The following is a 17,610-nucleotide window of genomic DNA, read 5'->3' as shown; positions in this document are numbered from 1 at the left end:
CTAACTGTGAAAGGGGTCCAAAATGTTTTAAGATTTGTCCACTATAACTACATTCGAAGGTGGCTGAATTTGTTAGAAAATGCATCTGACCACACTGAGCTCATGCGGTCGAATGTGCCAGCTGCTCACCTGTATATCAACTGCTGCGCTTAAACAAGAGTTTAAATCTTTGCCCTCTAATCGGAAAACTTAAAAGTACGTATCTATATACATGCACAAGAACTTTATGGAAATTCTTCAGTGTGTCAAATATCAGCATGCAGTGACACAGATGAGAAGCACACACATGTGAAGCTCAATTAATACACGTACTTTACAACAATGTGGCAGGGCAGAGGGCGGGGCCGGGTCGTGATTATACACACCTGGTCCCTTATCAGACTAATTAAGCCTCCGAGAGGGATAAAGGCCGATGGCAGACGGTGGTGTGACGAGAGAGAGACATGTCAGTCGTGTGTGTGTGTTTGTCTTTTGGTTTAAGTAATTAATTAAAATATTATTTGTATCGTCAAGCCAGTTCTCGCCTCCTTTCCATTAACTGCTTTACACTGGTGCCGAAGCCCGGGAAGGAGGAGGGATGCCTGTCGTGGAGTCCTCGACACTGCCGTCCACCCAGGGGAGCGCCGCTGCCATCCACCGGAGGAGGGAGTAGACCGACCACCCGGACGCGGTGAACGGCCGCCGTCCGCAAGGCGAGTGGGGACTGGACTCCCTGACCGCCTGGAGCAGCTGCCAGGGGCGGAGGAGTGTCCTGCCATCCCCCAGAAACGCGGAGGGGCGTTCTGACCGCCGGGGGTCGTGAGTCTGACTCCGGTCCACCCGAGAAGAAGCGGCTGTCGTCCGCCTGAGAGGGTGGAGAAGTGATCAAGGACCATGGGACGGCGTATCGGAGAACCGGCGAGTAGTTTTTTTTTTTTCATCTCTCTCTCTTCTCTCTCTCTCACTGCCGCTCTGCGTTGGCCTTTTCCCTCTCGTTTAAATTTTTGTGTTTTTTGGGGGGGGTACTACACTGTTACAGGAAGTACCCCCCATTTAAATCATTTCTGTTTCCCTCCCCTTGTCCCCTCCCTCGTCCAGGTAGATGGGGATGACCTGCCGGGAGACCAGGCTTAAAGCACGCCCTCCCCCAGGAAAAGAGGGGGGCGGGGGGATATACGTCAGGCCGGGGGCTCCCCAGCCTGAGAGAACGAGGGACGAATGTGACAGGGCGGAGCCGGGTTGTGATTATACACACCCGGTCCCTTATCAGGCTAATTAAGCCTCCGAGAGGGATAAAGGCCGATGGCAGACGGTGGTGCGACGAGAGATAGTTTACGGACATGTCCGTCATGTGTGTGTGTTTGTCTTTGTTTGGTTTAAGTTATTCATTAAAATATTATTTGTATCGCCAAGCCAGTTCTCGCCTCCTCCTTTCCATTGAACTCCTTACAAACAATAACTGATATTTCTGTTCTAATCGTTATGTTTGCACTTAAACTGCACCATTTTCTTTATGCTTTCTTTTTGTTCTTTAACTTTTTTGGGCTTTATTATTATGCAGTCATACACTGACACATTGCTTGACGTTTATATTCATGAATTCAGACAACCTCTCCTTAAAATGCGAACACTAGTGATCAAAAGAGATGCATATAATGACCAGGTGTTAACAGTGACATGTCTCACCTGAAATCTTAGGATCAGATTGCCAAAATCACATCTTAATACCAGGTGTACATTTTTTTAAATATGCATTATATTCCTATATTTTATGGAATGTTTTAATGAGGTTTGATGTTATTGAAGTAGCTGTTATATTTAATTTAGGTGCTTTATTAATGATTTGATTTGAGAGTGAATTATGACTTAATTGGGTTTGGTTCATTTAACAAAGTTTGCTTCAGAAGACTTGGAATGCAGTGCATGGTATTGAGACAAGGTGATCAGGACCCTGACGCGAAGGCGTGTAATAACTATTGTTAACATATAAACCTTTTGATTTTAAGAATTTATTAGTATATGCTGAAATGAATATTAAACAAATTAATAAGTGCTGTAAAAGTATTGTGCATTGTTAGTTAATGTTAACTTATGTTGTTAAATAATGTCAATAACTGGAACCTTATTGTAAAAGTGTTACAGAATTTTCTATTTTGGAGCTTGACAAAACAGTCACACTTGGATTATGGCAAACAAACCCAGTGAAGACTTCTTAAAAATTACTCTTGAACGTTATTTTGGGCTGAACTATTCCTTTAAGAATATACCTTTGGATCAAAAGGTTTTTTAATGACAATAATGAAAAACATAAATTCAGTAAAGTGTACCCACATTTTTGATAATGCATTAATAAGAATGTCAAGGTATTGCCACATGTCAAATAATGCATGGCATTATTATGATGATACTTTTTTGCTAGTGTATATAATCATGTTTAATTAACAAAATAATAAATGGAATGCTTTAGATACCCGATACCAATAGATAGAGAAATTAATTAGTGCTTAAACCAGATACATTTGTTTAAATGTTGCCAATATTATTTTTTATTTCAATATTTCTTTGAACATGCTCAGTGGATTTTTCTGTTTTTCTGAGTGTTACTCTCTCACCTCAGGTTCCAGCTCTGCTCTGCGTTTATAAATAGCTTTCTCTCCGGTCAGACCGTCAATGATCTTCGCATCATCCAGATCACCAAGAGCCTGATTCCTCAGCCACTGCCTTTCCTTCCCTTTAGCCTGAAACACAAAGAAAATTATATACTTTTGCAAAACAATCATCTGCAATACTGAAGATCAAAACTGAAGGGTTTTATATAAAGTAGGTGTGCTATAATTAAAATCTTATATCCCATTCAAACGCTTGCATTACCTATGGACATTTTATATCATGGTAATGGCATATCTCACAATATACTCTTTTTTTTTTTTGTTGTTTTTTTTGCTATAAATAAAACAAAAAATAGATTACATAATAAATAACCATGTGTTAATGCCTATTTTTAGAACATCCAGTAACTTAATCTTATTTGATTATTTTCTATATTTATTTGGGACTTAAAAAAATAAGAATATTCATCTTAACAAATAATTAAATAAGTCGCAAAAAAAAATTAAAAAAAGAAAAGCCTTTACATTAAGTAACACTAAAATAAAAAACAAAAGACTAAAAAAAACTACCAATATATGATTTCTGACTCTGAATTTTGATAGGATGAAATTGAAAGCCATTTTTAAAATAGTTGATAAATGGACAAAAGAACACTTTTTATCGTCACATGGTATACAGTGGCAAGAAAAAGTATGTGCACCCTTTAGAATTAGCTGGTTTTCTCCATTAATTGGTCATAAAATGTGATCTCATCTTCATCAAAGTCACAAGTATAGACAAACACAATATGCTTAAGCTAACAACATATAAACAATTATAATCTTTCATGCGTTCCTTGAACGCATCCCATTAAACATTCACAGTGTTGTGGAAAAAGTAAGTGAACCCTTGGATTTCATAACCGGTCGATCCGTCTTTGGCAGCAGTAACCTCAACAAAGCATTTCCATTAACAGCAGATTAGACCTGCACATCTTTCAGAAGGAATTTTGGACAATCCTTCCTTACAGAACTGCTTCAGCTCATCCAAATTCTTAGGATTTCTGGTGTGAATGGCTCTCAAGGTCATTCCACAGCATCACTATTGGGGGTTGAGGTCTAGGCTCTGACTGGGCCACTCCAAAATATGGATTTTCTTTTTTTTTAAGCCATTGTGTAGTGTATTTATTCTGATGTTTAGGGTCATTGTCCTACTGCATCACCCAACCTCTTCTGAGCTTCAGCTGGCACACAGCCACCCTGACATTATCCTGTAGGATTTTGTGATGAACTTGGGAATTAGTTTTTCCCTCGATGATGGCAAGCATTCCAGGCCCCATAGCATCAAAGCAGCCCAAAATTATGATGCTACCTTCACCATACTTCATCATTGGGAAGATGATTTCATGTTGGTATGCGGTGCTCTTTTTAAACCATACGTAATGCTGCATGTTCTTCCCACACAATTCAACCTTAGTTTCATCAATCCACAAATTGTTTATAGAAAAATCATTTGGAAAAATTCAGGCACACAGAAATATTTTTGTTGGAAAGCAGCGGCTTCCTTCATGATGTTAAACAGTTCCATTGATTCCTTCAAGTCTTCAGCTGTCACTCTAGAGTTATTCTTTAGGTCACTGAGCATTATGTGGTGTGCTCTTTGAATAATTTTGGCTGGACGGCCACTTCTAAGGAGAGTAGCCACAGTACTTAAACATCTCCACTTATAGACAATTTGTCTAACTGTGGACAGATGAATATCTTAGCTCTTCGAGGTAACTCTGTAACACTTTCCATCTTTATGCAAAGCATCGTTGGTTTCTGAGATCTTTTCTGCAAGGCATGGTCCACATAAGCAGATGCTTCTTGTGAATAGCAAACTCAAAATTTGTGAGTACTTTTTACAAGTCAAAGAAGCTGTAATTCCCCCACCCCCAATCTTGTTTCATTAATTGGATGCCAAGTTTGCCAACTCCTGACTCTAATTAGCTTATGTTGATGTCATTAGCATATGGGTTCACATACTTTTCCCAACCTACACAGTGAATGTTTTAATAATATGTTCAATATGTACAAGAACAATACAATAATTTGTGTTATGAGTTAAAACAGATTGTGTTTGCTCATTCTTGTAACTTAGATAAAGATCAAACCATATTTTAAGCCAAATACATACATACATACATGCAGGTAATATTAAAGGGTTAACATAATTTTTCTTGCCACTGTATACCAGCCTTTGTTCCATACTTAATATTTAAAGGTAATAACGATAACTAACTTGTAATACGTGACTATGTAGAAACAATATCTTCCAACAATATAATTCTGAGCTACATCATGTAATTCACAGAAGTGACCAAGACCCCCAGCGGGTCCTTGACATAGATCCAAATATAAACAAAGACCAATGGAGGCACTTCCACATGTGGCTCTCATTATGAGTGAATGTGTCGGGTCTCTGTGAAGAACAATGAACGAACACTTCACCTTACTTCACATCACTCCACACACACACACACACACACACACACACACACACACACATGAACCAAAGCACGTACACAAATAGAGGCATGCAAGTACACTTAAGTACACACAGAATTACTGACAAAAACTAACGTCGTACATAATTGGCATCCTGGTAAAAAGGAAAGCATTGTATACACTTGCAAATGTCTCTGAGATGGGTGACTGAGACAGACAAAAGTGTAAATTCCCACTGTAATAAGCCACAGAGTCATCAGCAAGCTGTTGAAATCACCACACTCCAGGGATTTACTGATTGAATGATATCATCAGGTCTTTTCGGTGTCATATCTCAAGGCTATGCAAAAAAAAAGATGCCAAAGATGCCCCTTTTCAGCAAAAAAGTGCTGAAGCCAGTGCTTGGTCAGGGGAACTGAATCTTTTTCAGAACCAGCCCAGGTTTCTACTGACTTCAGAGCTGAACGATAACGCAATTGACTGCATAATCCCATAAACTGCACACAAACAAACATAACACATTGAAGCTTTCATTTACATGGCTTACTCTTAAGCCACATCCACACTAACACATTTTCAGTTTAAAATGCAATTATTTTGCATGGAACATGAATGCTCTCTATTATCACATACTTTGGAAAACAGAATTTTCAACCCATAATGTATTAGTGGCATGGCCTAAGTTTTGAGCACTCATTTAAATATCTAAAGCAATTCAATTCAGTGTCTTCATGCTGTCAAAAGTTAACTTTGATGTGTTTTCTAAAGTCAATATTCTTTATTCAGGTCATCTACTGTCATGGCAGAGCAACAGTTTCTCAGAATTCTACTGAGCAAATTGTATGATTATAAGGAGTTACATGAATAATCTGGTTTAAACCTTTACCTTGAGTCCAGAAGTTTGTTATCACCACAGTAAAGCAAGAACAAATATTACATATGTACGACGAGACCATTGCTTGAAATGTACTGGCCAGGCATTAGTGTCTGCATTTGCATACTTTCTGGCCTTAGGGTTTTTAAAACCTGAAAGTATGAACAATATTACACAACAATAACCCTAGAAAGCTGTCCTGCTGCAAACACTTATCTTTAAGGTATGTGTGTGAATGTGCATGTGTACAACATGTTTGGAAGAGTCAGCTGTAGAAAGCCATATGCCATTATGAGGAGTGACTACAGACAAAAGGCGTGGGTCCAAATTTGCTGTTTTGCTCACTTTTTACAGCTCACATATACATTCCTTTGAAGACTGAGGAGATGTTGTCAGTAGTGTTTTTCCTCGACAGAGTGTTCGTAAGTCGGACACCACATTGATAATCAGGGATTTGTTAATTATTAAAATATTCACCAAAACAAAGTTCACCAAAAAAATTAAAATTCAATAATTGTTTACTCACCCCTTTGTTGTTATAACCCCATATGACTTTTCTTTTTCTTAACACAAAAGTAGAAATTGTTAAAACATTTTGTGCTCAGAGATGTCATACAGTACAATGGTAGTTTATGGTGACCACCTCTTCAAGCTTTAAAAGGACACAAAAGTATAAAATTTCATAAGTCTAATGAATTATTCCACGAGACTCATGATTGTTCTGAAAGCATCCAACAATATTTGGTGAGAAACAAGCCAAAATCTAATCTAAGGCGGACCTGTTTTTAGATAATTATTTTTTTATTTTTCTTGAATGCCCTATCTCACGAGGAGGGGCTGTGAGAACTGTTGCTCCTGTGCCCTGTCATGAATGCACACAGGAGATCAATGATCAGTCAACAGTTTCACTAAATAATACATTCGATTCAAAACAAGATTAAATAACTTGAGAAGCAGAATGTCAAGTCTTTATTTTTTTTTAACAGAGAAATAAAAAAAAATTGTGGGGTTTATGCTTAAAACAAGAAAGAAAAATTGAAAAACACATGCTCAGGGTGATGCAGAGTTTAATTACTTCCCAGGACACGACCTGTCAGAACGATGCCAATGTGTTCACCTGAACCACACACACATGCCAATGGAGCCGCCATCTCTATTTATAATGCCGTTGTAGATGAAAGCAGATAGCACTGCTTTAGAGAACTGCACTATGACCGAGAGAATGAAGGGATAATCCTTGTCACCATGTTTTTACATAAACACATCTGTCTTTGAGCAGAGCTCCTCATGGAGGCTGCCAAAGAGGAATCTGATCCTCCCTTTGGCTGGAGCCAGCACTCTGTTCACATAGTGAAGGGAATCCCCAAGAGCACTTAGCAAAAACCAGCCACAGATCTTAGATCAGATGAAGCTGCCACCACTCGTTCTGTTGAACATGGATGAGGAAATTAAGCTGGTCTTCAATCAGCACTTTTGGAGAAACTCCACCCATGTTCCAGTGCTCTCCACCCACACGCAAACACAAAAGATCAAACGAGCTACCGGACATCCTTCTATATAGAATGATGACCCCCAGGGCCCATATCGACAGACCAATCAAAGGTCAGGGAGCATCATAATAATAATAATTATGCACATGATCTCTTGAAGTCACCGGAAGGCTCTTTTGTGAGTTGGCTGAGAAACTTAAGGAAAACCATGGTTGCATGCAGGCCGACACAGCAGAGGTTGGTTCATTTACTGTCTATGTAGCAGATGTAACCTGAACTTTCAAATTGGTGAACATTCGCAAGGCTGCTGGTCCGGAGTCCTCAGAACATGCGCAGGCCAACTAGCAGGTGTTTTCACAGACATTTTCAACCTCTCTCTCTCTCCCTGTCTATAGTTCCCCACATGCTTCAAAACGTCCACCATTGTGCCTGTACCGAATCAAACTAAAATCACCAGCTTAAATGACTGCCGTCCTATTGCTCTGACTCCCATAATCAGCAAATACTTTGAGAGACTAATCAGAGATCACATTTACTCTTTGCTGCCTACCTCTCTGGATCCACTACAGTTTGCTTACCGTGGCAATGCTCCACTGATGATGCCATTGATTTCACTTTACATACTGCTCTCTCCCACCTGGACAAAAGGAACTCATATGTGAGAGAATGTTGTTTGTGGACTACAGTTCAGCATTCAACACCATAGTGCCCTCCAAGCTGAGTTAAGCTCCGGGCTCTAGGCTTGATCAGCTCACTGTGCAGCTGGATCCTGGACTCCCTGTCAGGCAGCTGACCCTCAATACTAGAGCTCCACAGGGCTGCATTCTCAGCCCACTTCTGTACTCTCTCTACACCCACAACTGTGTGTCTACACACTGCTCCAACATCATCATCAAGTATGCAGATGACACGACAGTGGTAGGCCTGATCACAGATGACGACGAGACAGCCTACAGAGAGGTGTGTTCCCTTACACGCTGGTGCCAGCAGAACAATCTCTCTCTAAACGTCAACAAGACCAAGGAGCTTGTGGTGGAATACAGGAGACTGGACAAAGAACACAGCCCTATCTCTATCGACAGAGCACCGGTGGAGAGGGTCTGCAGCTTCAAATTCACAAGTTCACATCCGACGACTTCACATTGTCCGCCCACACAGAGGCCGTAGTGATGAAGGCTCTTCTTCCTGAGAACGAAGTCTTTCCTGAGGAAGTTTGGGATGAGTCACAACATCCTAAGTTTGTTCTACATGTGCACTGTGGAGAGCATTCTGACTGGCTGAATCACCATCAGGTATGGGAACAGTTCTGCTTTCAACCACAAAGTGCTGCAGTGGGTAGTACAAACATCCTAGCACATCATTGGAGGTCTGCTTCCATCCCTCCGGGACATCTATACCAGGCGATGTATAAGGAAAACACAGAGGATCATCAGAGACTCCAGTCATCCAAGCCACGGACTGCTCTCACTGCTACCATCTGGCAGACGGTACCACAGCATAAGAGCACCAGTAGGCTGCGGGACTGTTTTTCCCCCTAGGCCATCAGACTGCTGAATTGCTAACAACACCATACCCTAGGACCTTAACACTAAATTCATTGGATTTGACTGGACTCAATATGTATAGTATATATGTGTGCATACTGTGTGAAAATCCAGGAGATCAGAAGTTACAGAAATACTCAAACCAGACTGTCTGGCACAAACAATCATGCCACAACTGAAGCTCCTGACCTGTATCTGCATGATTTTATGCATTGCACTGCTGCCACATGCTTGGCTTATTAGATAATTGCATGGATAATTTTTGATGCCAGACGGGCTGGTTTGAGTAATTCTGTAACTGCTGATCTCTTGGGATTTTCATGCACAACATTCTCTAGAATTTTCAACAAATGGTGTCAAAAACAAAAAAACATCCAGTGAGTGGCAGTTCTGTGGATGGAACTCCCTTGTTTTTTTTCAGTTTTTCCCCTTTTTCACCTAATTTGGAATGCCCAATTCCCAATGTGCTTTTAAGTCCTCGTGGTCACGTGGTCCGGGTGGCGGAGGACGAATCCCAGCTGCCTCTGCGTCTGAGACCGTCAACCCGCGCATCTTATCACGTGGCTTGTTGAGCGCAATGAAACAGAGACACGGCACACAACGGAGACGGCTTCACGCCATCCACCGCTGCATCCACGCTCAACTCACCACGTGTCACACAGAGAACGAACCCCATTATAGTGGCTCTTTCCTCCCTAGCACCCCGGCCAATTTGGTTGCTTAGGAGACCTGGCTGGAGTCACTCAGCAAACTCTGGGATTCAACTACTAGCGAACTCCAGGGGTGGTAGCCAGCATCTTTACCACTGAGCTACCCAGGCCCATCAGAAATCCCTTGTTGATGAGAGAGGTCAACAGAGAATGGCCAGACCAGTTCAAACTGACAAAGTCTACGGAAACTCAGATAACCGCTCTGTACAATTGTGGTGAGAAGAATGGCATCTCAGAATGCTATTCTGAAATTTAGGTTGGTGCTGTTTTTGAGGCACAGGGTGACCTACACAATATTAGGCAGGTGGTTTTAATGTTATGGCTGATTGTTGTACATCACATCTATTATTATTAATATCTACCCCTTCACACACATCTGAGAATGAATGGCAACACAATAGTATATGCCACACATCACTGCACATTACATACAACAATATATATACTGTTCTTAATTAAATTCAGTGCAGTTGCCTCTAACTGTTCAGTTTGTATCTTGTGTAATGTGTATTGTGTTACATGTAAACTGTGTAAACATCTGTGTGTTGTTATTCTGTAGTGTTATATTGGTATTCTGTATAGTGTTAAATTGTTATTCTGTATATTGCTAATTGTCATTCTGTATATTTTTATTCTGTACACTATTATATTGTTATTCTGTACATTGTTATTCTGTTGAGTGTCCTTATACTTACTGTACATACATGTATGGCTGCAATGTCTGGAACATGCACATAACATTTTCACACATAATTTCACTTGTGTAATGGTATAATGAAAATAAAAGTGAGTTCAGTTGAGTTGCATGTCCATGTGTGCATGTGCACAGTGCGGCTTGCACAACAACAAATTTTTTTTAGCCATGCAGAAAAATAGTCACCGGACCCATGTTCACTTAATGTAAATGACTAATGTTTACTTTATTTAAATGAGCAAGCTTTTAGACCAATTTCACTGTGGGTGGGCCGACCAATTGCAACATAGAAATAGAAACCAGGCGATTGACGTTTGAAGGTTAATCTAACGCCCCCTTACAGGATTGCTACTGCTACAATAACGAAAGAACAAGCATTATGCACACTCACTGAGCACTTTATTAGGAACTTAAAAGTTCTGTTCTGCAGATGGAAACACCTTGTTGATGAGAGAGGTCAACGGAGAATGGACAGCCTGGCTGGAGATGACAGAGAGGCTACGGTAACTCAGATAACCACTCTGTACAATTGTAGTGAGCAGAAAAGCATCTCAGAACACACAACACATCTTGAGAAGAATTGGCAACAACAGAAATAGACCAAGTCAGGCACTTTATTAGGACCATAGTGTTCTGAATAAGGTGCTCAATAAGTGATAAAATGGGATGCCGCACTTGCAATGCACTGGTTATGCATTCTTGTCTGCATTAGGGTTGTGCCAGGGTGGTCAGTTATCAACTAGTCACTCAACAACCTCCATTTGCAAGAATACTGTCTTGAATAGAAACAGTCCAAATAAACTGAAACCATCTCAGATGTCTGCAATGTTGGTGTCATTCACTTCTAACATGCTCTGCATGTTCAAGTTCACTTTATTTTCACTTACACATAATTCCAAATATAGAACAAGAGCAACTGGCATCATATGATCCACGACTAGTAAACACTGACCCAAAGTGTCAAGTGGCAGAGCAAATTGACTAGATGCTGCAACCTCTAGTGCATAAAGCAGAAAACAATATGATAGCTTCAGTCCACTAAAGGCATAGTCATATTTACCTTTCCTGGGTGAAATTCCACGGGCGAAGTGGGCGTGGGTGGAGACTTAAGTTAAAAAGAAACAAAAATTATATCCTTGTCCAATGTGAATATTCAGTGTAGCTGTATATGAAGCACCGCCCACAAAGAGGTCACTGTCAAACCAAGCAACCGCCTAAAAGTGGTGAATCCACGTGAAATTCACAAGTGGAAATTCCATCTGGAATCCATCAAGTGAAATTCACGATCGCTCGGATTTCCATCGAAATGACTGAATTTAGTCTGCTGAATCTTGCTGTGTGAAAGTTAATTTTAAAGATTAAAGTTTATTTGACACTTTCACTCACTGATAAAAGTAATCATGTCTGATTATGAATACTGAATTTCTACTATGACATCTGAAACTGAAAACTTTTGGTTTTAAATGCTGCTGCATCCAAGCCGCTAGGTGTCAGTGTAAATCCAAGATGACACAAAGACAAAAGTTACTGAGTGCACTGTTAAACATCTCCCTTTTTGTGTTCTGCATAAGAAAGAAAGTCATACGGGTTTGATTGATGAATGGATTCGATAAGAATAGGTAAACTGTGACAGAATTGTAATTTTTGGCTGACCTATCCATTTAACACCCACGGAATGGGATTAGTGGGCTTGTTTACCTGCAGGCTATCCAGAATGATGCGGAGTGACTGGACTTGTCGTCTGACTGCTCCTGAGAAACGGTCGTATGTGGAGGCGTCGTACTCACTCATGTCAATCTCCTTGAGCCTGAAAACAAACAAAAAAAACAAAAAACACATTTGACAAGCAAACACAATCTGCAGCATTTACGATCAACATGCATAAAAACATATAATCCACAAGTAACACTAATTAGTTGTGTTTGTTAAGGCAAGCATCACTATTATATTTGTTCATACTTAGGGATTTGAACAAACCCCAAAAATTTGGCACGCACAGTTAGTGTTACAGACATGACATGATAGCTCAAATCGTGCAGCTTGTTGAAGAGAGGTGTGCTGTTACTTTAAGCAGTCATAGTTTAAACTTTCTCTTGGCGGACAATAAAACAGGCAAAAAAAAATCCCTCAGATTTATGATGAAGGAAGCTTCTGAACCATATCTAGAGATCAGAATGTCATAAACTTGGTGGTGTTTTTTTTTACTGTTTTGACCAGTAAGAAACCACCTAGAAACAACCAGAACACCCTAGCATCACAGCAGTGAGTTTTAGGCTAGACCCACTCACATTTTCATCAGAAAATTTAAAAATGTAGTTTGATATACAATTTTGCCTTGCAAATTTAAACCATTGTAAAGAATTTTAAGTAAGCCTTAAAGGAAGGTGAAAGGTTCTGGGGTTTGACCTCAAGATTTCTTTTAAAAAACGGATTTGAGATGACACTGATTCAACAAAGGTTCTGTTAAGTCACACATTAAGTGCAACTGTCAAGAGAGACAATGGTGCACACTTGAGCGTAGGAGTTGGATAAACATTGCTCTACAGGCAAGTCCCTACAGCTCCACGACCAGCACCCACACACATGCAATACCAGGTGCTCAAACCCGAGTCAGCCTTGTCAATGTGGTTGTACAAGGGATGGAGGCTAGAAATCTTGCAAGTCCATTTTACCCCAAAATCAAAAAATATGAAATTTTGCATAAAAAAAATGAAGTCTATCAAGTTTTTTGGCATTGAGACATTAAAGCTGAATCGTGTAACTTCTTCAGTGTTAGAATATTTTCTATTCCAGTTTAACATGCAGAGAGAACTACAAGGTCATGTCCACACTAATATGTTTGGTCTTCCATGTACACTGAGACGGAGATTTTCGAAAATGCTCTCCCAAGTGGATACATTTGAAAATGCTGTCTTTGCATTGTAGTGTAAACAGGGGAAATGGAGATATCTTAAAACGATGACGTATTTTTTGACATGTGTCGCAGTCACGTGATCCATTTAACCCAAAACAATCAAGATGGCGGCACATGTTGTAGCGCCATTGTTGTGCCTGCTATTCACTTCGATACCGTTGTTAAAGATAAATGTTACTTTATACAAACTTCACAATGCATTCCTTCAAAGGCGACAGGAAGTATACTCGGTATTGCTGTTTGGCGACTGTACATGAGGACAATTGCATTTCAGACCATACATGGAATGGTGATTTTTCACATGCACAGTAATGGGATTTAAGAGTTTGGTAAATGCTTTGAAAACGGCAGTGTGGATGGAGAGCCTTTTGAAAATGAAAATGTCATTTTTAAATGTATCTGGATTAATGTGAACGTAGTCGAAGACATTAGTAGGTTGATTTCCTTAAAAACTGTAAACATTGCGGCTCAGTGGCACTATACTGCTCTGTTTGTTTGAACGTCTCAACCACCAAACATATCAACACTAACTTAACCAATGGTATGAGTTTGTTTGATGTTTGTATGGAGTGGTGGTGGTGTAGTGGGCTAAAGCACATAACTGTTAAGCAGAAGGTTGTCAGTTCGATCCCCACAGCCACCACCATTGTGTCCTTGAGCAAGGCACTTAACTCCAGGTTGCTCCAGGGGGATTGTCCCTGTGATAAGGGCTCTGTAAGTGGCTTTGGATAAAAGCATCTGCCAAATGCATAAATGTAAATGTTTGATCAACAGTTGACAGGTGGATTATTCAGGAATACTGTTTATTTTGTTTAGTGGTGCGGAAATGACACATTTCAGTTTCAATTTAATGACAATTTAGCTTTAAATATTTTAATACTGCCACAGAGCCATAGTATAATTTTTTTTAAAGGAATCAACCTACACAAGTCTTATTTATAGTTGTCTCTGCCTAAAAAAATAGATTTCTGATTTCTTGGTTAAATATGTCCTGGGCATGTTCTGGAGAGATTTCGTGAGAATTACCCAGCCCTGAGCAGGTGGGTTCTGTTGTCCAGGTGGGGTGAAGCCAATAATCCCTAAACTGATTCAATGGTTAATCCCACTCCTAAACACCCAGGTAGAGCACACACGAGAAATATGTGTGTGTGAGAGGTGTTTGATGTTATTCAGAGGAATCAGAGTGTGAAGTGTGTCTAGACTGTAGTGCTCCATAGACCTCAGGTGTGCTCTATCAGACATGAGATCAGACCAGACCAGACAGTGTGATCTAAACCCTTATCTCCAAAAACTGTTACACACTGTTTCTTTTCAAAAGAAATGACCTTCCTCCTTTCCAGTGCCACCTGGACAAAACATGTCTAGAAACAGCCACAAAAAAGTGCTGCTTAATGGTTTTTGCTATCAGAAGGTGTAAAAGATCACTTGTTTAAAAAGCACTTTCTTACTCATGATATCATCATTGCCTTTCCTCCTGCTTTGCTTTTGTCTCTCTTTCACGCACATGCTGTGGGTTTCCTGCTTGGCCTCTGAAGCTCACATTCTTTGCGCAGTGTTATTGGAGAGAGGACAGACTGCTACTATTTTCTTCTAAATTCCAAACTTGTCCACAGACCGGAGCAAGAAGTGGCCAGCGTGGCCATGCAGCAGTGGGAGAGGAGGGAGAAATCGAGGCAGTGAGAGTACATGGAAGCAAGTGTTCTGCTTCACTAAATTGCATAATGAACTCCTATGATCACACTTTCACAACGCTAAAACACTAAGCATGATCAGTAAGAGTGTGAATCCTTTGGCTGAGAGTAGATTTGTTTTTAAAAGTTTAACTCCTGAATTAAATATTTTTTAATTAAACTCGAATGGTAGAAGTGAAGTGCATTGCAATACAATCATTGTTAATACTAGCCGTGATTTTTGTGTCAGCAGATGAAAATGATTAAAACAACGTACATTTTGTATAATTTAACAGAGCATAAATCCAAATCCTGACAAGTACCACATTTTCCAATGCTTATAAAAAGAGCATGTCATTGTCAGAAATGTGCCTTAACATAACTCCATAATTCTATTCTTTTAATTAATTGCATACAGTCCATTTACACTACCAATTTTATGAATGTGCTGTCTTTGTTTATATCACTGGTGCATGACAGGTAATGAACTATAAAATAACTGGAGAAGAACCTCAGAATTAAATTGCACTTGACAAAGTCCATTAGCACTTTGCGCATGCAATTTTGATCCTAGACTTAGCACATGCACCTAGACTTAGCACATGCTTGTACAAAAAAAACAAAACTTAACTTAGTGACTTTACATGCACGACTTAAGACACAGCACTGTGCTTTGCACAAGCACTCATAAAATAGGACCCTCTGTCTAATGCGGAACAAAAATGACATGTTTCAAGAATATTGCGAGCATGAGAGAAGCTTGTTCACAGCTGAACAAGCTTGTCTCATAGAACTCATGATCACACTTCAGGCGTCTAGATTTTCACTATTGCCACTTTGCCTCATTGCCACACATCACTCATTTAACTTAAATTTAGATATGTCTATAATTTAATGTTCCTATTGTCATAGGGTAATTTTTGACCCTGGACAGATAAAGAAGGTGTTCTAAATACAGCATAGTTTTAACACTGCAGCGTTGCAACACCGTTAGGCTGCAACGCTTCTGCGCTGTAACGCTTCTGCGCTGTAACGCTGCTACGATGCAACGCTGCTACGATGCAACGATTCTGCACTGTAACGCTACTGCGCTGCATCACTGCTACGATGCAACGCTTCTGAGCTGTCACACTGCTACGATGCAACGCTTCTGCGCTGCAACACTGCTACGATGCAATGCTGCTGCGCTGCAATGCTGCTGCGCTGCAACGCTGCAACACTGCTGTGCTGTAACACGGTTGCAAAGTGGGCTCATTTAAACTGCTGGAAAAGGCAATAGAGTATAATTTGTGAAATAGAGATGTATGGAAATTGTAACTCTAAAATGTACACTTGATTTTCTATAAGCAGAATAAATCAGAAATTGCTTTTGATTGTTTTATATATTATAAAATGCTGAAAGTTATATATTTTTTTAAAACATTACACGACATCCTTTGACAATTTATGTTAAGTTTTTACATTTATTTTCCAATTTAAAAAAAGTCTTTAAAAATTATGTTACTCCGTTAATATTCCATATATTTCACTTTGTTCCCCTATTATTATATATTTTGGGACCACATTAAAACAGATTTTCATTAAGGGAGGTCTTTAGTGCTGTTATACACTAATCAAGCATTTTTTAAACGTTTTTAATGCGGTTCAAGCATGCCTTAAAGGAAAATAGGAGGGTGCATTTTCATTAGACAATAGTAGGGTTGAATATCATACATTTATTAACGAATTTTAAAATTAATATGAACTTTATCAGTGTAGATTTATTATTGAATAACACAAACAATGCAGCAAAACGAAAGAATTGTTCAACAACTAATTACATTCCTGTCTAAGACTGAAAAATGTTATTTTACAGAATTTCCTCCATCATAGCACATCAAAGTAATGCTCACAAAGAAATGGCATGTGGGTTGTTGGAGTATGAAACAAACACATTTTTGAATAAGACAGACAAAATCCCACTTCCTGTGGAAACACCTGACATAACCCATCTCTACTGAGATTAAATTACTGCAAACGTGACAGACAGCATGCAGAATACACCAATGTGAAAACACAAAGGCCATCTGAGGGAAAAATATTTCAAGGTAGCAAATACAACAGAGCAACAGAATGCTTTGTTTTAAGTATTAAACGCCTGAATCATTTAATATAGAGACTACATTAAAACTTTATAAAATATTTTTTATATATTTTATAATTTAGGTGTGCAATCTATATATATATATATATATATATATATATATATATATATATATATATATATATATATATATAAACACAAACGCTTTTAGGTTTACAGTTTGAAAATCACCCCTTGATTTAAAATCTAATCTGACAGTGTCGATGTAATATTTGCATAATTAATTGTATAATGAATTTGCATACTGAACTTTTTTACATCTAATTTAATACTGCATAGTGATCAGTCTTGTCTACTTTGCACACATTTAACCATTTATGCATGTAGCATCCTGTGTACAGCCAATAGAAAACAAAGACTGCCTTGCAAGAACTGATATTTTCTTCAGAAAATGCAAATCTAGCACCTTCTTTAGACGCTTATAGGAGTGTAGTAGCATGGATAGTGTGTGAAAATTGGACATGATGCATGATAGAGGGCAGAGGAAACTTGATGCAGTGCACTGGATAGAACAGAG

General features: G+C 39.3%; 1 protein-coding gene across 1 annotated transcript in view; it reads right to left on the bottom strand.

Moving 5' to 3' along the window:
- vwa8 (von Willebrand factor A domain containing 8) overlaps window positions 1–17,610 on the bottom strand; it is a 163,012-nt gene that overhangs the window by 10,363 nt on the left and 135,039 nt on the right. Inside the window, exons 40-41 of the mRNA XM_052143089.1 lie at window positions 12,065–12,173; window positions 2,592–2,717 (exon numbers count right to left, since the gene is read on the bottom strand). Coding sequence (XP_051999049.1) covers window positions 2,592–2,717; window positions 12,065–12,173 — 235 coding nt within the window. The remainder of the gene's footprint in view (window positions 1–2,591; window positions 2,718–12,064; window positions 12,174–17,610) is intronic.

The sequence above is a fragment of the Xyrauchen texanus genome, chromosome 14 (assembly GCF_025860055.1).
Source record: "Xyrauchen texanus isolate HMW12.3.18 chromosome 14, RBS_HiC_50CHRs, whole genome shotgun sequence".
In the NCBI taxonomy this organism is placed as follows: Eukaryota; Metazoa; Chordata; class Actinopteri; order Cypriniformes; family Catostomidae; genus Xyrauchen; species Xyrauchen texanus.
This window is presented reverse-complemented; position numbering and strand designations above follow the sequence as displayed.